This window comes from Podarcis melisellensis (genome assembly GCF_964234715.1).
Source record: "Podarcis melisellensis genome assembly, chromosome: 10".
Classification (NCBI taxonomy): Eukaryota; Metazoa; Chordata; class Lepidosauria; order Squamata; family Lacertidae; genus Podarcis; species Podarcis melisellensis.
In genome coordinates, this window is record NC_138542.1 from 31,140,052 (window position 1) to 31,166,318 (window position 26,267).

The 26,267-nt window shown below is 43.7% G+C and overlaps 2 protein-coding genes across 22 annotated transcripts in view; one reads left to right on the top strand and one right to left on the bottom strand.

The window, feature by feature from the left end:
- Window positions 1-1,892: 1,892 nt before the first annotated feature.
- On the top strand, window positions 1,893-22,260 carry HELB (DNA helicase B). Its single transcript, XM_081928006.1, has 13 exons — window positions 1,893-2,196; window positions 5,285-5,674; window positions 8,132-8,322; window positions 10,487-11,371; window positions 11,721-11,889; window positions 12,555-12,696; window positions 14,225-14,355; window positions 15,793-15,877; window positions 17,867-17,926; window positions 18,689-18,953; window positions 19,963-20,097; window positions 20,724-21,146; window positions 22,070-22,260. Exons 1-13 carry the CDS (start codon window positions 1,986-1,988, stop codon window positions 22,157-22,159), a joined length of 3,177 nt encoding a protein of 1,058 aa, XP_081784132.1. The 5' UTR covers window positions 1,893-1,985; the 3' UTR covers window positions 22,160-22,260.
- Window positions 22,261-23,704: 1,444 nt separating this feature from the next.
- The window catches only part of GRIP1 (glutamate receptor interacting protein 1), a 328,693-nt gene continuing 326,130 nt past the window's right edge, over window positions 23,705-26,267 (bottom strand). For 20 of the 21 annotated variants that reach the window (XM_081927983.1, XM_081928002.1, XM_081927994.1 and 17 more), the window contains one exon: window positions 24,553-25,479. In XM_081927983.1, the coding sequence (XP_081784109.1) occupies window positions 25,243-25,479 (237 nt within the window). In that variant the 3' untranslated portion in view covers window positions 24,553-25,242. Of the gene's footprint in view, window positions 23,938-24,552; window positions 25,480-26,267 lie in introns of those variants that run through there. The other variant, XM_081927999.1, reaches the window with a different exon arrangement.

Here is a 26,267-nt window from a genome sequence, read left to right on the forward strand (position 1 = left end):
GCTAGGTTCTTTCCACCTCGGAAAGAACTCACAGTTTTGCATGCTATCCTATTATCTTGGTAAGTGTAATGCTTACCTTACATTTGCATGGAACATGGCTTCCGATGAAGTTATTTGCCAGCTTCTGCAGCAGCCAGTCAAGTAGAGATGATCAAGCCATCCTTCTTTGCCAAAATACAGGCAAGAAGGGAGGCAGTCATGAGTCTGCCCAGAGTGGCCATATTGTTGTTTAGTCGTTTAGTCGTGTCCGACTCTTCGTGACCCCACGGACCAGAGCACGCCAGGCACTCCTGTCTTCCACTGCCTCCTGCAGTTTGGTCAAATTCATGCTGGTAGCTTCGAGAACACTGTCCAACCATCTCATCCTCTGTCGTCCCCTTCTCCTTGTGTCCTCAATCTTTCCCAGCATCAGGGTCTTTTCCAGGGAATCTTCTCTTCTCATGAGGTGGCCAAAGTATTGGAGCCTCAGCTTCAGGATGTGTCCTTCCAGTGAGCACTCAGGGCTGATTTCCTCAAGAATGGATATGGAATGCTATGGAAACAGAAAGGAAATCGACTATCAATAATGCCAATGTTTTCACAATGCAATACATGCTTACTCAGAAGTAAGCCCCACTCAGTTCAATGGGACTTACTCATAGGTAAGTGTGTCTGAACATAGTTGGGCTTACTTCTGATTGAACATAAACAGGATAGCACTCTGCACATGGTTTTAGTGCAGGGCCAGAGGAACAAATGTAGTTAGAAGGGGAGCAGCAAATGGGGCCCCTCAAAAAGTCGAGGTGGGTCCAGCAACAGTGCAATTATATGCATGGTTTTTCTGAAATAAGTATTGGTGTCCAGTGATAACTATTATGGTCCTGTCCTTAGTAAACATATTTAGGACTGCAGCTTTATTTAATAGATGGAAGTGTGATGTCGTGCATGTTTACTCAAGAGGTAAGCTCCCTAAATTCAGTGTTAAAAGTAACTCTGCATAGGGCTGCCTTTTTTTTTTTTTTTGCAAGTATGCTCAAGGGAATTTGTAGCAATGTAAAAGCAATGCATAACCGTCAACCCAGCATTCATCAGGTTGTTTATGGCCAACTCAAGCCACTTCTGAGTATCTTAGTTTACAGACTAGCAGTGCAGCTCTTCTCATGCCTGCTCATAAGTCCTATCGAATTCAATGAGGCTTAACGATTGCAGCATTTATTCGTCTTTAAGATGTCTTTAAGGGTTGTGGGTGGCACTGTGGGTTAAACCACAGAGCCTAGGACTTGCCGATCAGGTCAGCGGTTTGAATCCCCGTGACGGGGTGAGTTCCCATTGCTCAGTCCCTGCTCTTGCCAACCTAGCAGTTCAAAAGCACGTCAAAGTGCAAGTAGATAAATAGGTACCGCTCCGGCGGGAAGGTAAACGGCGTTTCCGTGCGCTGCTCTGGTTCACCAGAAGCAGCTTAGTCCTGCTGGCCACATGGCCCTGAAGCTGTATGCCGGCTCCCTCGACCAATAAAGCAAGATGAGCGCCGCAACCCCAGAGTTGGTCATGACTGGACCTAATGGTCAGGGGTCCCTTTACCTTTAAGGTGCCACAGGCTGGATGCCCAACATTTAAAGCTTTCCCTAAAGAATCCTGGGATCTGTAGTTTAAGCGTGCTAGAAATTGTGGCTCTGCGCGGTGGGAAGGGACTTTGATATTAAGCTCAAGTCCTTTATAAAAGCGCTTCGAACCTAATGAGGCGAGTTGCTTTTGTTGCAAAAGATTGCTAAGCACAGCCACCGCTCCCAAAACTGAGGCAACTTCCGTGCTTTTCTCACACCAACCGCACTGTTGCTTTGCTAATCTTGATTGCGCAGGCACAATCTCTTGCGCACAGCCGGAAACAGGGCGCTTCTTGCTGCTGTTGTTTTTGGCCCCGCAGGCCGGAAGCGGCGGCACATCTTTACAGGCGGAGCAGCGGCTGCGCGCGGAGGAAGGCGCTGCCCAGGCGGGAACTCCGAAAGATGGCGCAGCGCCGCCGGTCGGGCCAGAGTCGCTCTTTCGAGGTCTGGGGGCTCTTGCGGCCGCTGAAAACCAAGGAAGGAAAGGCGGCTCCCGAGGACGAAGATGCAGAGAGCAACGACGACGAGGACGACGACCCGGACCCGGAGGGTTTCGAAGATGTTTTCGGTGGCGCGAACCAGCAGCCGCTTCACAGACCAGCGCGCAAGACCCGTAAGGAGCCGGAGGAGGCGCGCGCCTCGGCCCTGGGGAGGCGCCTTCGCTGCCTTGCGCGCCTGCCTGCCTGTCCGCGTGGCGCATGTCCCGCGGACCCGCTGGGCGGCATCTCCCTCCTCTTTGCATTTGAGGAGGCGCTTGGCCAGAATGAGACACTAGCAGTCCGAGGGGCGAGGCTGTGGGACCCGAAACTTGTCTTCAGCTAGTGTAGCTGGAAGAAACAGGGAAGCGCCTGCGCCTCTGCATTAACAGGAAACAAACCCCACGCCTTTTAGGAATAGAAATGCTTGGCGTTTGTGTGTCTTTCACTTTTTAAACCACTTTAGGTGCTAACACAAAGCAGCAGCAGCACCTCGGACTTGCATGGGCGTCCGAGGAAACATTTCCTGGTGGTGGGGAGACCAGTAAAAGGCTGAAAGGGAGTACTGTAGTTGGAATAGTGCCTGTACCTTTGCCTCATATTTCAGGTTCTACAAATGGTAGAAACTTTTGGGGTTTTTAAAAATGAAAACTGTGAATCGAGGGGTCAGGGTGGAATTGGAGGGGGGCAATTGCCCACCCATGCTGCCGTATGAATGAATCGCCGTAGTTAGTTTTACATTTAACGTCATTAAAGTGTGATATTTCCTGCATTTCAGTTGCCTCAGACCTCTCTCCACACCCATTCTTGCCAACTCATTGTTGCATCCAGTGCTATTTTTCTAGAGAAAGAGGTGACGGAACTTGGTTCTCTTAGAATGGCAACGGTGCCCACTTGAGAGGTGCTGCTGGAACTGAGTTCTGGAGAGCTGGAAAGGGGAAAAAAGCCCTGGGTGCACCTGCTGAAGTGAATCCTAGCCCACAAAAGCTGATGCTGTAATAAAACTGGTAGCCTTTCAGGTGCCACGGGACTGCAGTGGTACCTCGGGTTACATACGCTTCAGGTTACAGACTCCGCTAAGCCAGAAATAGTACCTTGGGTTAAGAACTTTGCTTCAGGTTGAGAACAGAAATCGTGCTCCGGCGGCATGGCAGCAGCAGGAGGCCCCATTAGCTAAAGTGGTGCTTCAGGTTAAGAACAGTTTCAGGTTAAGAACGGACCTCCGGAACGAATTAAGTACTTAACCTGAGGTAACACTGTATTTATTTACGTTGCAAAAGACTTAATTGTTGATTTGTTATTTTTTTCCCTGCAGTTCAAGACTGTAATACTATACACACTTAAAAGAGAGCAAGTCCTATTCAACTGCATGGGACTCCCTTTTGCATAGTCATGTATAGCGGTTGCTCTTCTTCCTGATTTTGCAAAGTGTTTGCCAACAAATGCAGAACTGATTCCTTGGCCTGTCTTCATTTCCTAATTCCATTGTTTCTAGTGGGCACTTTGCTTTTGAAAGTGTTTATTGCAGTTATCTCCCACTCTTTTCTCAAAGGAGCTCAAAGTGGCATATTTGGTTCTCCCCAGTGGCGTAGCGTGGGGGGTGCTGGGGGGGCCGGCTGCAACATCTGGGGGTTAGGGTTAGGGGGCGCAAATCCACGGGTTAGGAGGCACAAATTACTTGCCTTGCCCCGGGTGCTGACAACCCACGCTACACCACTGGTTCTCCCCATGTGAAGTCCATTAGGCCAAGAGGTATCAGTTGGCCCAAGGCACTCAGTGAGTTAGGCGTCTTACGTTCAGCTTGCACTACTTCTGCCTTGGAAGGAGCAGTCGGGGACTCTGTAAGAGCTGGGTTCAAATGTCTTGCTGTTAAGGCTCTACATAAGCAGTGAGAGTGATGATTAATGGTTCTCTCTGTACTCATTTTGTCCATGCAACAACCCTGTGAGGTAAATAAGGCTGAGAGGTAGTGACTAGCCCAAGGTCATATCATGAGCTTCATGGCTTTATTTCCTGGGGTAAAATCCTTAACAGCTTCAATCCTAAAAGAAGCTTAACAACTTTGGGGTAAAATAAATAAAAAAGCTCAACAACTTCAATCCTAAGAAAAGGTCAACTTCGGTTGGTCCTTTGGTCAGCCCCCATGGCCCTTCACTTCGTCAAACCTGGTCCTCATTGAAAAAAGTTTGGACACCACTGGGATAAGTCCAACACTAAACATCACGCCATACTGTAGTTCAAGTGTACCTTTCACTCAAGTGTGGTACGTACATACATACATTCCTTTTCATGAAGAAAGCACAATCCATACAACATTAAATAATTGTTTGGGATGTGCGTGGAAGTAAGCTTGAACTTTCATATGTTTCTCAGGGCTCTACACAGCTGGCATTTGCAGTAAACACAAACTGTAGAACTGTTTTTTGGTGAGCACAATCTAGGGGAGATTGTTTATGAAAACAGACTATTGTACATCTTTTAAAAGCAAGCCAAGATCTGAATCTGTATTTCGACCCTGACTTCTAACAAGCCTCAGTTCCTAGAGTTCTGATGTAACCAGGAACATGGTTTGCTTAAAGATGAGTGTTTTGCATTTCCATGTGAGGAGAGGAGAGGAAGAGCATATGAGCCTGAGACCCATCTAGGCTTGTTCGTATACAGTCGTACCTTGGTTTTCAAACAGCTTAGTTCTTGAAAGTTTTGGCTCCCAAATGCCACAAACCTGGAAGTTTGCAAACTATTTTTGGAAGCCGAATGTCTGACAGGGCTTCTGCGACTTCCGATTGGCTGCAGGAGCTTCCTGCAGCCGATCAGAAGCTGTGCTTTGGTTTTTGAACGTTTTTGAAGTCAAACGGACTTCCAGAATGGATTCCGTTTGACTTCCAAGGTACAACTGTAATGGGAAACCATGATTTCAGGTTTTTCTGGGTTGGTCCTATATGTGAGAAAAGTGGAAGTCAGATATTAAGAGAATAATTGTGTTTACCCTGTAATTTTGCCTCATGTATTTGAAAGGTTACTTCTTGCAAAACTGATTGCCCTTATATGCACAAATCTCTTCTGCATTCCAACAATTATTGGTGGAACCTGTGTATTCTAGGAGAGCCTATATCTGAGCAGACCCCCATGCCATATCATTGACTGTTTTTTTAAAACCCGCTAGAAATAATATTGTACCAGCACATTTGACTATTGTACTGACAATCCTTTTTTAATCCATTTCAGTTATAATTCAGGAGGAAGCATCCCAAAAGACATACGAAGTGACTGGACGGTTTCCATTGGTTGATCCCTGGTGGAAAGTGAATGCCAAACTTACGCAGTCTCAGTCAAAGTACTATATGAAGAGCTACCCATCTTATTTTCTGCAGCCTGAAGCAGAGAACTATATTATTTCACTGTTCTTTGGAAAATGTGATGTCCCATCATTATTTAAAGATGCATTCCTTGAATGGTTTCCTAAAGAGTCTTCTCTAAGCTTTGCACATCTTGAAAAAACACTGAAACAGTTTCAGGAGTCAAAACTTCAGGAAGGAGCGATATCTACAAATACCCAAAGTCAAACTTGTACAGATACCAAAAACTTTAACATTTTTCATTATGTTAAGGAGTCATGTAAGTATAACTATGTAATACTCAATTGTTTCTTATTATAGTGGCTACTTCACTGTTCTTAACTTTATATGGAAATCAGATAGGAATTCAGGTTTTTTAATATGTTTATAAAGTGGTAGTAATAGACTTCAGTATCATTCTTCAAACTTTTCTTTTTTTAAAGGAAGTATTTTTATGTTAAGATCGAAGTGTAGGCCTAAGAAGCAATAGCTACAAACTGGCCATTACCACATTTAGGTTAGCTATAAGGAAAACAATGTTTTGTAACCATTTCAAACATTATATCAAAGGCTAAGGAAGCTGTGTTTGTCCATAAGGAAAAACAATCCAGAATCTATGGTTGGGCAAGATGATTTTTCTATCAGCTGGGGGTGGGGCCAATACAGTGGTGCCTCGCAAGACGAAATTAATTCATTCCACAAGTTTTTTCTTCTTGAGAGTTTTTCGTCTTGCGAAGCACGGTTTCCCATAGGAATACATTGAAAATCAATTAATGCGTTCCTATGGAGACCGCCTTCAGACCAGGTCCCCGGTCTGTCCCTGGACCCCGGACAGTCTGTCCCCGGACCTCTTCTGAAGGCTGGCGGGGGGAGAAGCAGAGCGCCCCTTGCGCGGGGCAGACATCTGCAGCTTGGGGAGCCCTGCAGGACTTCCCCGCAGGGCTCTCCAAGCTGCGGATAGGGGCAGCAGGCTGCTATCCGCAGCTTGGAGAGCCCTGCGGGGAACTCCTGCAGGGCTCCCCAAGCTGCGGATGTCTGCCCGGCGTGAGGGGCGCTCTGAAGAAGAGCACCCCTCGCGCGGGGCAGCAGGCTGCTATCCGCAGCCTAGGCAGCCCTGCGGGAACTCTTCTGAAGGCTGGCGGGGGAGAAGGGATTTTCTTCCCACCGCCAGCCTTCAGAACAGCCTTCTGAATGTTGGCGGTGGGGAGGAAAACCCTCCTCCCACCGCAAGCCTTAGGACAGGTCCGGGAACAGAGGAGAAAGCGTGCTGCGCTTCCCCGCTGTCCCTGGAGATTTCCCTATGGGCTTTCGTCTTGCGAAGCAAGCCCATAGGGAAATTCGTCTTGTGAAGCCGCTAAAAATCGGAAAACCCTTTCGTCTTGCGGGTTTTTCGTTTAGTGAGGCATTCGTCTTGCGGGGCACCACTGTACTTTTTAAGGGTTGCATTCATTTCCATCATTTGCTCAGCGGCAGTGTTAGAAATTCAGATATATAAACTAGGTGCCAAATGGCCCCTTAAACCAAGCTCACAGTCACCAAAACAGAATGTCTAGTTGCCATTTTGGGGACAAGACAGCTCTAAAGCCTTTATTTTCCAAATGATGGACTGACTGTGATTGATTGTAAGTTAAACAACCTGGCTAGTTCAGGTGACGACCTTGAGCCTAGCCATTTAGGGCTTTAAAAGGTCAGCACCAAGACTGTGCTGTGCTCAGAAACATACTGGGTTGCCTATGTAGATCTTTTAGGACTGGTATTATATGGTCCCAGTGGCCACTCCCAGTCACCAGTCTGGCAGGTGTGTCCCGGATTAGTTGTAGTTTTATTGCTTTAAAGGAATTTTAAAATAATATTATTTTAGAAAATTATTATTATTTTTAAAGGCAGTGTAAGTCTATGCCTTTGGATACCCTTCAGTAGCAGGGTCACACTATGCTGGCTATTCCTATATTTACATTCAGAACATACCAGGCACACACAAAGAATGAGTGAAACTCTGCTCATAGCTACTCTTGAGTTTCCAGGAGCCACAACTCTCTTATACTGGCTTGTTGAGTGACTGTATTCAGATTCCCTGTGCTAAAATTGGCTTGGTTCAGATATAAACTGCCTTGGCTTATTAAATTGAGAAACGCATGCACCTGTGCCTTCTGTCATTTTGTTGGCCTTCCCTTTTCCTTTTTCGGCACACAGCAGTTGAGGACTCCCTGGATTAATTAAACCAAAGTTTCCCGTTGCGTCTTGAACCAAGAAACGGTAGTTCCCAGGTTTAGAACAAACTTGGATCTGAAACGGTGTCAAAGTGCTGTTTCAGATCCAGAAGGAGGCAATGCAAGAACTCAGTGTGAGGGCGCACAGGACTTATGCATAACTTGACTTAACAAGCCAAGATACTTAATATTTGAACCAGGAATTTGCTAACATTTTCAAACAGTGTCCCAACTCATTCATAAATAGCAGCAGTTCGTTCTTGCTCTCTCTCGCTCTCTTTCAAAGCAGATGCTGCTTTCTTGGCTTCAGAAATCTATGTAAGCTGCCACAAAGTAAGAAATGGATGACAAATGTCCACAGGATGGATTCAAAGATGCCTCCAATGGAGGAAGGGTACCTTTGATTCCAACCCAACGTATATGAGATTGTGGTGTTTGGAACTACTTTCAGTAACTGTACATGAGGAATCTTTTGCCATGCTAAATTGAACTTGCAATAAAACATACTGACTTCGATTTTTATACAGTTGCAGGGAAAGCTGTACTAGTAGCCTTGTCCTTTCCGATTATATTGGAATTAATGCCGCTGCTTCTGCCACGAGCTGTTTCTTGTTGCATTGAAAAGTTGGACTGGAGCAAAATACACGATGAAGATTATACATTGACAAAGTTGGATAAGATCTTGAGGGAAGAGCCATGGAAACTTGGATTCGGAGAAGTAAGAAGCTAATATTGTTGCCTGGGCAGCCCAGGACCTCCAGACACACTGCTTTCCTCAGTACTGCTAACACAGACGTTTGACTTGGGCTCCGTTGTCTCTCGAGACAGACGGATGCCAACAAAAAAGCATGATAGGATGGTAGTTCATTTGATAATGGGACTCCGTTTTCCCCCTTAATAACCTATAACTCAAGTCAGCTGAATTGTAGTCATACTGTACTACAATAGATTTTAAAATGGCTTCAACAAGATTAGATGCAGTGGTTTCTTTTAGTACAGCTGGGTTGCATTCTAATCCAGAGAGAGAGGAGAGGCTTGATTTGCACCAAATATAAAGTTGCTTTATTTATTTATTTATTTATTTAAAAGTTTCATTAACTGCTTAATATTTTCAAAATCCCTAATCAGTCTACAGTGCACACACACACAGACACCAATATCACTAAAACCCAAACTGCAGCCTAGAACCAATAAAACAGCAATAATAAAAGGCTATAGAAGCCAATAAAACAGGAGTTGGGGGATTCAGACACATAAGACAGGGTCCAACTTTAGGAGTCAGGGAAGAAGGGCCTAGAAAAACGATGCGTTTACAAGCTATATGAAGCAACTGATGGTTGCTGCTTCACTTATGGCAGAGGGCAGGGCATCCCATAATATAGGGGCAGTAGCAGAAAATGGCCACCCTATGATGATCTGTAGGATGCAGGGCTACGAGTAGAATTTCCCCAGGTGATCTAAGTGATCTTACAGGTCTATACATGGACATTACAGTCTTTCAGGTAACCTGGTGCCAGGCTGTTCAGGGTTTTATGTATTTAACAATACCTTGAAGGTGGCCCAGTAGCTGATCGGCAGCCAGTGCAGGTCCCTCAGCACAGGTGCAATATGTGCACATCAAGGTGCTTCACTCAGCAACTTGGCTGCAGCATTCTGCTCCAGCTGCGGCTTCCAGGGAAGCTCCACACATAGCAGAGCCCATTACCCTGAGGTTAGTGGTGCATCAATCCCTATGGCCAGGGAAAAGTCAAGTTTGGCATGCCAGCATAAGGTGATAACAGGCACCGTTTGTCACAGGGGTCACCTGAACCTCCAGTGACAAAGATGGATCTTGGTGCACCCCCAAAACTATGCACCTGTTCCTTCGGAGGGAGTACAACCTTGTCCCAAACAGGGGAACTCCTAGACTTGGGCACTGCTCATCCAGAGTCTCTATCTCAGGCATAGGCAAACTGGGCCCTCCAGATGTTTGGGGACTACAACTCCCATGATCCCTAGCTAACAGGACCACTGGTCAGGGATGATGGGAATTGTAGTCCCCAAACATCTGGAGGGCCCAGTTTGCCTATGCCTGCTCTAAACAGGATTCATTCTTGCTTTGTAGGCCTTTCAGCTCACTACTGTACCCAGGCACTAGTTTAGAACAGTCACACCCTCTCCTGATCCAGGTGTAGCAGCGAAATACAGATGAGTATCTTCATACCGTATACTTGCTAATGGAAGAATTGATGTGGCAAGTCCTGCAGCCTACTTTGGGCTTCCCTGACCATCTGTGCACACAGCTTGTCCTTGGTGTCTGCCACCCTAGTCCCAGCGTTCTTAGCGAGCTTAACAAAGTCCTTGGAGCTGTTCCCAATCAGTCTTCCTTTTGTTCCTAAGCCTAGCAGTCCTCTGCTCATTAGGTTTTTTAATTTCGGCGAATACTAGTTTTTAGCTGTTGTTCTTCTGTCCCCAGTTGGAAATTATAGGACTTGTGTAGCAGGGTATAGAATTGTAGTCTTAGAGCAGGATCCATTACAGTAAGTTCTCTTAGTGCAAAGACTTCTGGCTGTGCAACAGAACTTCCCCCTCCCTCCTGTTTCTGTGCCTCCCCTAAATCTGTTCTGGGTTTTTTCCCCTCCTGCCAACCCTCTGAAGCAGATGGGTTGGAGTTGGGGAGAAGAGCGAGGGGAAGTCTTTGTACTAATGGACTACTTCGTTGCATACCGCTCTTAATGTTTTGGCCAACATTGGAATTGGATTTTGGAATTTCTGTTGAACTTGCTTGCTTTGGTTGAAAATAGTGCACCAAAGCTGATGGAAGGTTGCATGCCTTCTAACTTTATAGAGTACTGTTAAAAATGCCATGTGTCAAAATAACAGGTTTTTGCTTTCTCTGAAAGATAATGAAAAGAGAGCTGCATACTTACTTTGGTGAAGCACCTTGGAAGACCATACGCGAGTGCAGACATATTCTTGAGAAGATTCCCGATTTGCAGAAGAATGCACTAATGGTATATGAAAAGCTCAAACAGAGCTGTGCAGAAATGGGACATACACATGAAGATCAGCATGAACTGACACGTATGGTATCAGAGAATATGCCCGTGGAACACGCCTGGGAATCGATTAAATTTATGAAAGATGAAAAAATTGTGGTTACTGAGAAAGAGCTTGTTTTCCTTCCCCATTTGTTCAATTCTGAAAAGCAAATTGCAGCTTCTGTACGCGAGCTCAGAGATAAAACCCCATGGCGGCTGCATGCTGATCCGAAAAAAGTACTTAATAGAAGTGCACATGCAACTAACTTGAGAGACGTATTTGCTAAGAGTGAAATAAACGATGAGGAACCTTGCGCAGTGGACCAGAAGGAGCCTGGCAATTCCTCAGGTGTGCAAGAAAACTCTAACCATGATTCCGACTTTGAAGAACCCGAGAAGGAATTGAAACGCAAAGTAGAAGTAGATCCAGATCAGGAACGTGCTGTAGAACTGATCTGTTCCAATCCAGTGACGATCATAAGTGGGAAAGGTGGTTGTGGGAAAACAACAATAGTCACCCACCTTTTTTGCTATCTAAGTGAGGGAGAAAATGCAGAAGTTATGAATGCCTGTAAAGATTTTGAAGCGGACCTCGATGCATCTGAAGAATGGAATACTTTCGGCCATGCTTCCAACATGATTCAATGCAGAAATGAATCTTTAAATGTTTTATATACAGCACCAACAGGGAGGGCAGCTTCTCTCTTGTCTGATAAAACAGGACGACCTGCTTATACTCTGCATCAGGTAGGAATTATTTTTAAAACCGTTCCAATATTCTGGTAGTATAATCATATGCATTTCAGTTTAATAATCTGAATATTGTATTTGGCATTATTTGAGAGGACTGAAACTATTGTGATTCCCTAAAAGCTGCTGTTCTTCACGTCATTTCCCAAAAAAGGCCTTTCAGCTTCAAACCATGGTTTCTGATTGTAGTTTGAAGGGCCAAGTGCAGACCATACTATGCTGCTTTAGACCTCATAGCAAACTATAGTCTGAGCAAACCCATGACTCCGATGCTCCAAACCATTCTTTGAAGGAATGCTAATTTTAAATTATGGGATTTTTTTTTGTTTTTTTGTTTGTTTTTTAGGTTACCTACAGTTTCTCTAAATGGAATGAAAGTAAACTCAATCCATGGAAATTTTCTTCAGTAAATGTCTTGGTTGTAGACGAAGGAAGTATGGTGCCTGTGAGAATGCTTAGCAGGGTTTTACAACTCTTGCTGGACCATGCCCGGCTGGCGAAGATTATTATTCTTGGTAAGTGTAAAGCTTTGGTGAACAATGAAGACAAATTCGAAATGAGCTATATCCATGCAAAATAATAATAATAATAATAATAATAATAATAATAATAATAATAATAATAATAATATTTATTCATTCATTCATACATACATACATACATACATACATACAGTGAGGGGGAAAAGTATTTGATCCCCTGCTAAATTTGCCTGTTTGCCCTCTGACGAAGAAACGACCAGTCCATAATTTTAATGGTAGGTTTATTGTAGCTGTGAGAGACAGAATAACAACAGACTTGATCTTGATCCAGTAGAGCTCTTCTTAGGTCCTTACAGACTGCTCAGGATGAGCTATTGTGCCAACACACACACACACACACACACACACACACACACACAGAGAAAGTTCTTGGCATATTAATTTGGACTTCCAACTCGGGGAGAACTATAAGAGATGGGGTGGGGGTGGGGAATCCTTACTAAGAAAACCACACAATATCGCTTCTGAGCTGGTACTGCTTTTGCTGTATTTTAGACGGAAGCAGTTGGGTTGATGTGTTCCTCTATATCACGGTAAACAGCTTTGGAGAGACCTAAGCGTGTGATAGAGATGCAATAAATAAAATGATGATGACAATGCAGCTAATTTCGTTAAATATAACTTTGTACTTCGTTTAGGTGATGTTAGGCAGTTACCCAGCATTGAGCCTGGTAATATGCTGGCCGATATTTTTGAGAGCCTTCAGTCAAGGGGCTGGTCTATAGAACTGAAAACTAACCACAGGGCTGAGTCACAGTTAATTGTGGATAATGCAACAAGGTAGGGATTTATTTTTTTGAAAAATAATGTGGGGCTGCTGCCCCTGCTTATGGCGCTTGCCAACCCCCCACCTTGCTGCTAACCCCACCACATTTCACCCCGACCTCCCTATCTCCTCACGACCTGGCCCAATCCTAAGATGCCTGCTGCCTCTACCACTCACAGAATAGAGGTGAATGAGCCTCTCTCCATTTTTTGCCATGATGCTGCCCGCTTCTTCCTGTTGGTGGCTGTGTGAAGGGGAGAAAGACCGCTGCCTCTTCTTTGTGAGCAGCAGTGGCAGCAGGATCGGGGCCATTGTGACAGGAGAGGGAAGTGCTTGAAGGCCTGCAGACCAGCCTGGGCTGCCTGCCTGCTTGCTCCTTGCACCCGCTGGCACACCGCAAGCTTCCCTCTCTGTATTATGTGGACATGCAAGTGGGCTGTCAGGTGGTGGTGACTCAAGGGACATGTTACAGATAGGTAGCCGTGTTGGTCTGCCATAGTCAAAACAAAACAAAAATTCCTTCCAGTAGCACCTTAAAGACCAACTAAGTTATTCTTGGTATGAGCTTTCGTGTGCATGCACACTTCTTCAGAAGAAGTGTATCTGAAGAAGTGTGCATGCACACGAAAGCTCAAGGGACATGGGAAGGCTTGCCTGTACCACACGCCAGCGTGGTGTAGTGGTTAAGAGCGGTAGTCTCGTAATCTGGGGAACTGGGTTCGTGTCTCCGCTCCTCCACATGCAGCTGCTGGGTGACCTTGGGCCAGTCACACTTCTTTGAAGTCTCTCAGCCCCACTCACCTCACAGAGTGTTTGTTGTGGGGGAGGAAGGGAAAGGAGAATGTTAGCCGCTTTGAGACTCCTTCGGGTAGTGATAAAGCAGGATATCAAATCCAAACTCTTCTTCTTGCTTGCTTGCTGTGCCATCCTGCTCACTTGTGCAGCTTCACCTGCCCTCCTTGCTGTTGTCATGTGGTGGCCATGCAGACTGCGCCATGACAGCTTTCTCCTCTTATACAGGAAGATACCTGATTGCCACAACCTGCTCTATTCTTCACAGCAATATTTGAGTTGTGTGTGTTGCACTGGAGTTTCTGTTGAACTTCTGCCTGGAGATGTGTAACATGCTTAGAAAGCTTAGCCTATCACTGTCACATTTCTGTCTAGGAACAAGGGAGGGGGACCCAAATCTTTTGAACATTGTTGGTGTGTGTGTGTGTGTGCGTGCATGCATGCATGCATGCATGCATGTGTGGACACTTGTATTTAAAAACAACCTCGTACTTGAAACACTTCCCATTAATGTTTGTTTGAAATTTAGTTCCGCATTTGGGACAAACCGAACCTAGTTCTTTTGGGAATGCATGGTGTGATAACTATACATAAACATATTGTGTAATGGGAGGGTGCAATCTCTATAAGTTATTGTGTATAAAATGAAATTATGGTTCTTCGCTTAAAAATTAAATGATGTCGCCCATAAGGAAAACAATCCTGTCGAGGGCAGCATGAGAAACTTTCGTTACTTTATTTTGGATGCAGAATCTCTAAGCGGATATACCCAGAGTTTGATGAAGTGCTCAGAATGTCGGAAGAGAACAAAACGTGGGCAGTGCCAAGTGCTGAAAAGAAATTTATTTTTGTTGTTTTACCGCCTGGAGATGCCGGTCACTGTGAGTTTCAAACTTTTGTAATAAAATTTCTTAAATGCTGCACATTATCCAATGCATGCTTTATTGCTGTGGATTTAGATTTAGCTACTGGGTAGCATAGGTATAGGATGCCTTTCGCCTTGCACGGTCTACTTTAAAAAAATAAAATTGTCATGGTTTACTGACACACATTAAATTCCCGAAGCAAGGCAGCATGCGCTAAAACAGCTGAGGCACAACAAATCTACCTTCTTGCATAAGAAATGCCACCTACTCCAGCAGTTTTGCATGCTATCAGCCACCAGGCACAATATCCATGATGTACTTAACTGGGATGGATTATCTCCTTTCCTTGACAAAGCACAGAGCAACTTCAACATTCCACCAAATGCAATTAGATTTGTTGCCAAGGTTTTTGGCCAAGCAGGCCGAATCATTTGCTGGCCCCAGGGCAGGTAGGTCTGACAATCTACCTCTCGGTCACCTGACATCATTATGACATCAGGCAATTAGCAGATGGGTTGTTCCGCCCCCCTATCAGTATTCCCTTGCATAAGAGCTTTCCATGCACCATACAGCCAGCTGGGAATTGCAGCAAAAAGGACTTGGCCAGTCTGGCGCTTCTCAAGGCAGTGAGAATAGGACTGCATTCTGCAGGAATTGGCTGAGTGATTGACAACCGCGCAGGGACTGGTGCTGCCAGTCCTGCTGCATCTCTTATCTGTCTTGCACCTGGCATTAGACAGGGGACAGGTGGCCATGGTTTTGTGAAAACAGCCTCCTGGGCCAAATTGGGACTTGTTCTGGGCCACATTGGGCCTGCGGGCTGAAGATTCCCCACCCCTGCCCTAGAGCTTTGTGACACTTGTCTAGCCTATCCTAAGTTGTTAAAAGGCCAGGGGTGGTCTGCTTCTTGGCCCAAGTGCGGCACACGCACTGGGGTGCCCACCCACTCTCGCTTACACACACATACACAGTGGGTGCGATGGGATATAAATGATTTTCATTGTATTCCTTCCCTGTTGTTTGGTGCTGGCAATCACACTTTCCCCAGACAGCCAAAGCCTTGTAAGTGGAGATTTTTATCTGCATTGGATTAGAAATGGCATGTGTGCTGTTTAAATTGCTTTGGGATGTTTCCTGGGAAATGATTCATAAGTGAAATAATAAATAGCTGTGTGGGCTGAGAGTAGCAGGACTGTGATGGGGAGAGCCATTGCTGTGTACCTGCTTCCCTGACAGCTTTGCAAACACACTTGCCAGCTTGATGGGAGGGGGGGTGAGTGCTGAGCAATCCTCAGTGGCCACAGGGAAGGCATGTGCAGGCTATAGCACAGCCCAGGGGCTGCAGCTTTATGGCTCCAAGCAGTCAGTAACCAGCAATTTCACAGTGGACTGTAGTGGTTTTGGTTTCAGTTGCTTGTTCTGTAACCAGTTTCTGTCTTGTGTTGTTATCAGATTTGCAGTATGCCATTGAAGCTTTGCTTAAAAATGGGCCAGGACTCCAAGATCCTGAGCAGTCACAATTCATTGCTTTCAGAAGGTAAAAATTGTACTGGGAAGTTTTTTAATGTTTGACACTTTATTATGTTTTTATATATGTTGGAAGCCGCTCAGAGTGGCTGGGGCAATCCAGCCAGATGGGTGAGGTATAAATAATAAAATATTGTTATTTTTATGTGTGCAGATGTGGGTTAACTTTGACTGACCATTGTAGAAAAGACCCGTCTGTCAAACATGGAGAAGCAATTAGGATTGGATTGCAGAATCACAGGCTTGCTTCCCCAGTTCCTCTGCATGTGGAGTTCCTGGGCTGACTGTTTTCAAAACCCCATTAGGAGTTAGCTCTGATTAGTGCTGACATAGTCACTAACACTAACTGATGGTGGAGATTGGAGGGGGTATTCTTCTCACGAGAGGAGAAAATGTGTTACCCTTGCATCCTGGACCATAGGTCTTGTCTGCACTACCCAAATAGTTCACCCAAGTTTCAGACAGGGCATTCCCCTACTTTGAGACGCTGGGCATTGAACCTGGGACCTTTTGCATGCAATGCAGATATTTATCACTGAGTTACAGCCCTTCCACATTGCTGTCTTAGCAATGGTTAAGGAAAGAACGGCTTTATATCTGTACCTTACTGTAGTGCCTTCAGCGAAACTAGAAGAGGGTAAATCAAATGCTTGCTTTCTCTTTATTTTCCAGTATTCTCTTGATTGGCACTATATATCATACTATCATGATACACCATCTCATCTCACTTTCCATTATGGTATATTGCAAGGATTTTTGTGTGTGCCTGTATAAAGCCAGTTTTTTAGAATATTTCCATTGTGTTCTAGAGTAACGAAAAAAAGAGAGAGGACCTAGGGTAACCGTATTTTTCACTCCATAAGACGCACCTAGTTTTTAGAGGAGGAAAACAAGAAACAAGAAATCAACGCAAAGCCTCTTGAGCGAAGAGGCAGGAGCGCTCCCGCTGCGCTCAAGAGGTTTTGCGTGGCTATCCCTGAAGCCAGGAGAGCAAGAGGCATTGGTGCACACCCATTCCTCTTGCTCTCCTGGCTTCAGGGATAGCTGCGCAGCCTGCATTTGCTCCATAAGACGCACACACATTTCCCCTTACTTTTTAGGAGGGGAAAGGTGTGTCTTATAGAGCGAAAAATATGGTAATTTCTGTGCAAGGACTGTTGAATCTGCAGAGCTCGCAATTGGCTCGGTTCTCCCATAGACCATATGAAGTAAATTCTCTTGAGATGAGGCAAAACAGGAGTAGCGTTTCCTTAAGCAATGCCCAAGTACACCCAGTTATTCTTCCTAGGTCAGTGGATGGTTGCCATTCACTTTGGTGGAAAAAAAACCCCAAGGTACTTGCATTTGAGGACAATGTTGCATAAATAGGGCAAAAGTTGTGTATCACCTGATATCGGCAGCATGCAAAGAGGAAGGAGAGGTATAGTGTATTGTATACAATTCCTACAGTTAATGGATCTTTATGTGTGTGCATTGTAAACCTATCATTATCATAGGTGTAAGGTGTGGATCACTGGTATTTTCCATTGGGCAGTGGTCTATTCTTAGACCATAATAGCTTAAATCATAAACCATTCTCGCTCCTAGAGCATATATGTATTTCTGTCATTTATTGCGAACAGAGATAGCTACCCTTTCCTGTGACCAATCTGCAGTTCTTCTGCTTCACTTACTGCCCTCTGAGCTTTTGAGACTCCTAAGACTGACTGTAGCAGCTCTTGATATCTTCTCTTATTCTCACAGGACTCAAAGTACTCAAAGTAAGGATAAAAACCCTTACTTCAGCTGTTTCAGCCTTTTCTTTGTGCCAGTGTTAATTGTTTAAGTTCTTTTCTGTCTGAGCAAATAACTCTGGAAGTGATTTACTGGCAGGGAGCAAACGTTTGCTATTTCACTGGCTGGTTAAAGACAGGGACTGAAAATACTTGGCTTCTATTATTCTAAATCTATTGTATAAAATTCACAATTAAACTAATAAAGTTTTTTCTTCTTATCTTAGGAAGGACTGTGACATCATAAATGAAATCTGCTGTAAGCACTACTCGGGGCACACAACGCGGTATGACATTTTTGAAGAGCTTTCACTGTATGATGTTCAAGGTTATCCCTAACCAGTTTGTGCTGTAAGGTGAGGTAAAGGTAAAGGACCCCTGGGCAGTTACGTCCAGTCAAAGGCGACTATGGGGTTGTGGCGTTCATCTGACTTCAGCGTTTGTCTACAGACAGCTTTCTGGGTCATGTGGTCAGCATGACTAAACCACTTCGGGCACAACGGGACACCATGACAAGTGTCAGAGCACTTACAATATGACTGTGTTCACCCCTTGCATGGACTTAGGACATCACTCCAATGCTGTACTGAGCATATCATGGGAGTCCCACTCACAACTGCAGCGTTTCTCGCTGTGTGAAAAGGTCCTTATTTCTAGTTCTTTGTGTACTGGCAGACATTTGTAAAGTCCAGAATCCATGAGTTTGCCAGCTTACTGGCATGAGAACATTGTTTTTAAAATTGGGGTGTGCTTGGGTTTTTTATTGCTTTTAACTGCGTTCATAACAAACTGGAACAAAAACCTAAGAAATATGCTATTTTATTGTTTTCCCAGGAGGTACACTTTTTTTTTAAAAAGCTTAGCTTTAATTGATGCAGCAAAGCTGGCAAATCTATTAGCAAACCTCCCAAGATTCTTTCTTGCATGTTCTTTATCAAAGCCAGGAAAATTACTTTGGGGAGCTGTTGGGCAGTCATTAATGCCATAACCGAAAGAGCGACTTGTTGAAACTTTAATTTAATTTAGACCTCTGCTTCAATTTGATTCAGAAACCATAAAAATCGGCTGGAATTTAGGCTCGGTGACAAAATCTGTTCCACAAGGAATGCATATATGAAGGATCTTATCGCAATGGACTCCGTTACTTGCACAAAGAATGCTAAAGGCGCTGGGAGTTCTGATCCTTGCACTTGCAAAGTCTGCTCCAGAAGGGAAGCTCGTCTCTCGGGTCGTGACGCTGATGCTGATGATGACCGTAATAACAGTTATGATGATAGGCGGTTGTGCAATGGAGAAATATTCTTCATTAAAGAGGCAAGTACTCTGTAGAATGATCAATGGATTTCGGAACTCTTCCTGGAAGGAAGAGGCATTTCCCCCCCGCCTTTCAGGTCACACATGAAAAGGCAGCTGCTTCCTTTCTTAGTCTGCATCCTATTTGGTCGCTCAAAGATCTCTGAGTCACAGTAGCAGAAATTGTGGCATTACAGTGGCCTGGTTTGCACGTTGTGGGACTATGCAAATGTGTACATTCCCAAGAAGGAGTTTGCAACCTTTTGGCTCCTCTGTTCTCTTTTATTCCCATACCGTGCTGAATTCTTGTGTCATCCAAACCAGGACTTGTGGTTAAGCTACCTTTTCGCTAGCCACAAGCTGTAGCCAAGGTTTGTTGTCCGATAACATGCCTATGTAATTCTTGTCCGGGGAAGTTATTTGTTAGGGTTATTATTTTTTGCTTTAAAGAAACCAAGCAGTAAAATCAAGCTTAATCAAGATTAATTGCAGTCAACCTCTAGACCATGACAGAGATGCAATGCAATGCACCTCGTTATCATAGAAAGGTGTAAAAAGGGGCAATTGCTGATATTAAGTCGTGGGGTTTTCTTTATGGAAGATCCTCTGCTTCTGTGATAGCCTTGCTATCAAAATCTAATTGGCGCTATGATGCTATGTGAGTATCCACTGGCTCAAATCTTCAATTGACCCAATAGTTGTTTAGTGACAGAAAAAAACTTGTCATCAGCCTGCTTTTAGAAACTTAAATCTATCTCTGTGCCTGATTCTCGGGTAAGGAGGCAACACTTAAATGGAAGGAGGCAGGGGAACTGGAAAACTTAACACATCTAAGTAAAATGAGGTGTGTGGCTTCAAAGTACAGGAGGATCAGGCAATTCTCAGATGGGGCTTAATCTCTGCATCTGTGGTGCAATCGGGAGAATGTCACGGCTGGGTTCCTAGTGGAAGGACTGCTTGAAGGTAAAGGACCCAGCTGGCAAATCGATGCTGTACTGAAAAGCAGTGAAATTGCATATTCTGTTTATAGGATAAGGAAGTCGATCGTCGCCGTTTCCTGACTATTGGCATAACTGATGGACCTGAGTATGTCATGCATTACAAAGCCCTCCAGAAACACTCTAAGATAAAGCATGCCTGGGCCAGAACTATTCACACATTTCAGGTAAGCTGTGGGGTCACTGCTGAAATACCACAATTCAAAACAGCAGCATTTATTTCTCAAAACTATCACATCTGTGAGATGTAGTTTAACTCTTCAGCTTAGAGGATTGTGGTAGGTAGAAGCTTCGATGAGAGCCATCACGTTGTCCTAGCCCTGCTGCAACATAAACTTGAGAAGTCAGCATCTATAGTAGAAAGTAACTTTTGAAATCTAGAAAGAGGTGTGTGTCTGCCAGTGTGGAAAAGTAAGAAGCCAAGGAAGAGGCAAGACCTGACCACATGATTCAGAAACTTAACTTGTGCCTATATAGGAATTAGACAGAAAAATTTTTACTTTAGTCCTGTCTATTTTTGTTTGTTGCTTCTGAGGTAGAAATTACAGGCAATGCCAATGGCTTTATTTAAAGGAAAAAATAAAAACTTGATGATTTAGACTCCTTAATTTATTGTAAAACTTTTAGAGCTGGATTTTGACTTAGCCATGTTAGAGTAACAAGTGGGATTTAAATTAGTCATTATTAACTAAGACCCTATTTCAGTGAACCTTCTCTATAGATGGCTAAATCTGGACCCAACCGTAAGCATTTTTTTAAACAGTTTAATTCAAGAGCTCAATATAATTTTCAGGGTTCTGAGGAAAATACTATTGTATATGTTGTTGGCGATACACCTCGCCAGAATTGGCAGCATGTATACACAGCTATCACTAGAGGACGTTGCCGAGTCTATATTATTGCTGAAGAAGACAAACTCCAAGCGGTCATTAAGAAAAAGAGTTTCCACAGGAAAACACATTTAAAAGCGTTCATGAAAGATGCACATTCCGAGCAAACATCACCTCAGAAGATCTGGCAGAGTCAGCAAGAGAATGACATGTGTGACGTTGCTTCTCATTCTGGAAATAATCAAGGGGAACCTGCTGTTTCTCTTAAAATGGAAGTTGACGATGCAGTTGTTGAACCGGCTGGTACTGCAGAGGAAACTTCGGGTGGACTCAAAAGGCAATCTACATTTCTAGATGTTTGCTCAAGTCCTTCGAAACTACGTTTGGTAAGAAGCATTTATCAGTAGATAAGATACCGTATATAATATTTTATGCAGTGCATTTATTTTCATTTGTAAGAATGCGTACCAATTACACAAATTATAGTGATGGCCACCAGTTTAAACAGCTTTAAAAGGGGATTAGAAGGCTAAGGCTAGCAGTTGCTACTAGATGGCTGTGTACTGCTCTCGGAGGCAGTATGCCTCTGAATAAGCATTTGAGAACTGGATGTTGGACAAGCTATGCCTTTGGTCTGCTACAGCAGAGCTTTTAACCTGCATTTATCTGGCCTCCTGTCAAAACACTGACTAGGATTACTGCTACCCATTGGTGGGTGGGGGATACGATAAAGCCCAGCGAGAAAACTGCACTTTTAAGGGACCACATCTTTTTGTAAATGCCATGTGGAGTAGTGGGTATGGCTCTGGTGGTGTGAGAAATAGCATTGAATACTTACAGCTTGAGCAGCTCCTGGGTCCTTAGCAAGCAGTAGATGCTGTAAGGTTGACACCCACAGTTCTGTGCAGGTGGCAATATGGGAGAGCGTGGTAAAGCACATTCTCCCTCATCCCTAAGGCATCCACTTAAGACCCTTTACCCAGGAACCTGTATAGACTTTACATATCCCACCTTGGAATACCTTCTACACCAAACAGGCTGGGAAGTGGTTACTGCCCATAAAGGTTCCTTCTCATTTGGTGGCAGTGTGTAGCTGGAGACCACACCTTTGACAAATAGTGCCTGCCATAGATTTTCACAGTCTACAAAGTGTGCAGTGTAAATGCTCCTGTTATATAGTGTCCAAAGCCCAGGCTACTGCTCATGTTACCGCATTCTTTCCTTACTTAAAGCGATACTTCCCCACCCTCTGCTATAAGCTTGGCCAACAACCAATGTTGTTCCCCCCCCTGTTTTTGCTGTTTCGCAGGTAAAAGAAAATACTTCCCCGCTTGCAACTACCAAACTTCAAAGCTTGACACTGAAGAGTCCACATGCCAAGCAGCTTTTCCCACCCTAGCAAGTATATTCTATAACTGGATGTTTCATGCTCTGCTAAGTCTTTTCTTTTTTTAGAATATATTTAGATAGAACATATTTAGTGGAAGTTTTGCAGCTTCAAAGAGTTTTAACAAAAGTAATGCACTTATATTTAAATACCTTTTCCAGCTTTTTAAAATTAGAGGACCTATTTTTAAATTGTATATCTATATATATCAAGTAATTCTGGTTTGTACTCCTGTGTTTTAAGTGGCATTCGTTTCTAGTAAGTGCTGTTTGGCTGTTGTTTTCCTCAGGCAGTTAGAGCAGGGGTAGGCAACCTAAGGCCCATGGGCCGGTTAACCGGCCCACAAGGCACCCCCGAACCAAGCTGTCTGCTCGGTGAGTCCCCATGTGCTGCACTAAAGCAGAACTCTCTTCCGCGGCTCCGGAAATGGCTTCTGTGCATGCCCAGACGCCGGAAATTGTGTCTGCGCATGTCTGCAGTGCCAGAAATGGCTTCTGTGCAAGCGCAATTTTCGGCGTCTGGGCATGCGCAGAAGCCATTTTTGGTGTCGCAGTGCACCGGCCCAGCCCACAGAAGTAAGCCTTGCCGACCCCCGAGTTAGAGAATGAATGCCTATCATCTTAACCCTGTTTGCTGTTCTTAATCCATTTTGGAACTCGGCACTGTACTAATGCACACCCAACAGGCACTGTTTGTAGCATTATGGGCTGCTTCTGCTCCACAGTGCATTTCTGCATCTCGTAGCAGTGTTTTGAAGGTGTCTCCAGAGCAATTTCCTTCTGGTGAGGGTCGCTAACAGAATGCTCTGGCAGTGCTCTAATAACAGCAAAGCTAAATTCTCCTCCTTTACAAAAGTTAAAATGAGAGCTAGCTGCTATTAACTTCCGGGCCGGAAAGAAAGGGGGAGCAGAGGGAACTGAATTCTGTTCCCATCCCAAATAATTGCTTGACCAGAACCTTTAGCTGCTGGAAAGGGTTCCACAGGCATGCAGCACTTGTTTTATGTTTTGCTTCTTCATTCAGTTGCTATTATGCCTACAAGCTTCTGCTTCTAGATGCTTTGGTTATGCTCACCGACTTCATAAATCACTTCTTGCAATAAAAGAGTCTCTGAGCAATTTACAATACTAAAACATGGTATTAAAAAACAAACACATATATACGTTTGACCTAATAGGCTGGGTGTAAACATTATATAGAGTGTGTTGTATTTCTGATCAACGGAAAGCTAAATGTAAAACTGGTGTACTTCAAAAGTTGAATCATGTTAGTTGCATTAAAGAGTATGGTGCATCGTATTTTTTATTCTTTGAACATCTATTATTTCTTCTATAGAAGCTGTTCTGAGTCAAAGTATTTGCATATTCCGCACTTCTAAAAAGGTAAATGGTAATTCATGTTCACTAGTGCAAGGTGCCTTGGCCCAAGTTTTGCCAACATCTCCTGTTTCCCAGCAACTCTGTGGAGTCCTCCCCCATTGTTCAGGAGGAAGGAAGTGACAGGAAAGTCCCCTTCCACAAGCTATCCTCATTCTTGCAATTCCCAGGATCGAATCCATTGTCTTTAAATAATTTTTATTTGATTTTTTTACAGTTTCCATACAAATTTTTGCAACAGGTTGAGTTCCCAGAAACCATACATAGACGATAAATACCATGCTATTAAAGTATTAAATTTGTACAAAAATACTTTAGTTTAATACTCCTTTGTTAACAAATAAAAATACATATTAAGTGTGGTTCATGATCTGGGTTTCAGTTTCGTTTTAAATGAATTTTTCTCTGGCAGTGCTGAAATATGAACAAAACATTTCACTTTCATGTTCATGTAACAGGTTTAAGGAAAACAGCTTTAGGGATATCCTAACAATTCAAATAGATGAAAAACTGGTCGTTAAAATAAGAAATGAGGACTCTACAGTTATAAGAGACAAATCCAGTGTCTTTTCCAGTCACCAAGTAACATTAATTACCATTGACAATACAATAAACAAATCAAAGCAGCTGCTGGTGAACCTAAAAAAGCAACTGGCAGCATTTTATTGCTCTGAGCAGGAAAGGGAAGAATCTGAGTGTGTGTGTGTGTGTATGTGTGCAAAATGTATTTACAGTTTTTAAATGAATTGACATTAATAAGAGTTAATGAGAGAGATCCAACAAAATGCATTTAAATAGCTATTTGAAACCAATGCACATACCATTCATTTTAAAAAAAGAATTGTGTGTTGCTATACAAGTTAACTTGTGTATATGCCTAAACTGGGGCAGTTCATACAGTTTTGCACTGGTATTTCTTTGCTACTGCAGTTCAAAATTTAAACAAAGAAAAAAAATCTACTTGAATACATGTTATAAAAGTCTTTTTTTTAAAATTTCGCTAAAACTTGTTTTGCTTTTTTTTAAAAAAAACACCCCAGTAATTTATCAGAAGTTCCAAATACCTAAAAGTTAGAAGTCCATACAGGGTGCAAGACATATCCTGTTCAGTACATCATTGCATAGGGTATAATATAACTCTTAATAAAATCATACTACAGCTGGGCCGGTAAAGGTTTCACCTCTTTGCACTTCAGATTCCTGTGTGCAAAAATAGTTGTAAAACCACATAGTAGCTTTTAATCCCCCCCTTTTTTTTCATTACCGCAGAAGCAACAGAACTATATAGTTCATTTAAAAAACAACTACTATGATACAGTTATCTGGGTCCAGCAGCAATAGTCTGTGATTCCTTCACTTACTTAACCAGCTGGTATTTGAATAAGTTGCAATGTTCTGAAAATCAGATCCTCTGTTGTAATTATTTACATAGATGGATCCCCCCTCCCCCAATCTTTCACTAATCTGCCATGATAGGATTTACAGCCATTTCCACCATTCGTTTCTCTTGTTACTAAGGGTCAGGTTGAAATGGCACTACACATGGGTGATAAAAAACGAGAGCAGAGCAAAAAAACTCAGCATTGGAAGCAAGTAGCAAATTATGAGCCCCCCCTCTGTGCTTCTTAATGCCACACAACAGCCACATCTTCAGTGTAACAGAAACCTGAAAGGGATTAGCACCATTTAAATGTTTTGCACTAAATACAGTTTTTTTGGCTACAAAGTGTTCATAGGCTCCCGTTTCATCTCCGAACCAGTGCTGTGTACACTTTGTTGAAGGAAGGCATGGTTTTGTTCATTCCATTCCCCAGCCGGGAAAGTCTGTTGTTCCGAGCTTACCTTTTGAGAGGCTAGAGGGTTTCGACTAATAACAAGTTCCAATTTGTTACCAGACTCTGCTATAAGGGGCACTACCAGACAGCAGTCAAAGTCTCTTGTGCGAACATGGTTTACCTGAAAAGTAAAAAATGTTTGTCTTGGATGAAAGGTGACAAAGGAAAACTGAATGCATTTTTCTCCCTCCTCAATGACCCTTAATCCTTGTGATACTCTATAAGCCTACACAAAGTAAGGTAAAGGGACCCCTGACCATTAGGTCCAGTTGTGGCCGTCTCTGGGGGTGTGGCGCTCATCTCGCTTTATTGGCCGAGGGAGCCGGCGTACAGCTTCCGGGTCGTGTGGCCAGCATGACTAAGCCGCTTCTGGCAAACCAGAGCAGCGCACAGAAATACCATTTACCTTCCCACCAGAGTGCTACCTATTTATCTACTGGCACTTTGACACCGTGTCCCTTCTACACAAAGTACCTTACCAAAAAAAGGGTGGCTTTAAAAGAAGTAAATGTTTGGTAAAAGGCTACTGTTAAATTGAATTTATTTGCTCTGCTAATGCTTATAAATAAATCTTAACCTCATGTGTTCCAAGATACCATTAGTCTAGAAGATTTGGCGTTCAACTGTCATCGGTAATTACCGTTCCCAATGGTTTCAGAAATATTAAATAGCACTGCGGCCAGAATGGAAGACTGTGGCACCTCCACAGCCAACCTGCCAAGTGGCCAACTGATTCTCACTTCAGTCCCGTCCCCGAAAAGGACCTAAGCCACTTACAAAACAGTGCCCACAACTGCCATTCCCTGAAGCTGATCCAGGAGGATACCGTGGTGGCTAAGAGATTGAGTGTAATCAATAGGGTTGCACTTCTCCACCTCTCCTGATAAAAGCTCATTGTCTATCCGGATG

What these genes read in the sequence shown, in the direction of transcription:
- HELB (XM_081928006.1), top strand. Translation starts at nt 1,986, where the DNA reads ATGGCGCAGCGCCGCCGGTCGGGCCAGAGTCGCTCTTTCGAGGTCTGG. An exon ending in GCCTGGAGATGCCGGTCACT is followed by an intron (nt 14,356 to 15,792) that starts GTGAGTTTCAAA and finishes TGTTGTTATCAG; the next exon opens with ATTTGCAGTATGCCATTGAA. An exon ending in GAACTATTCACACATTTCAG is followed by an intron (nt 20,098 to 20,723) that starts GTAAGCTGTGGG and finishes TATAATTTTCAG; the next exon opens with GGTTCTGAGGAAAATACTAT.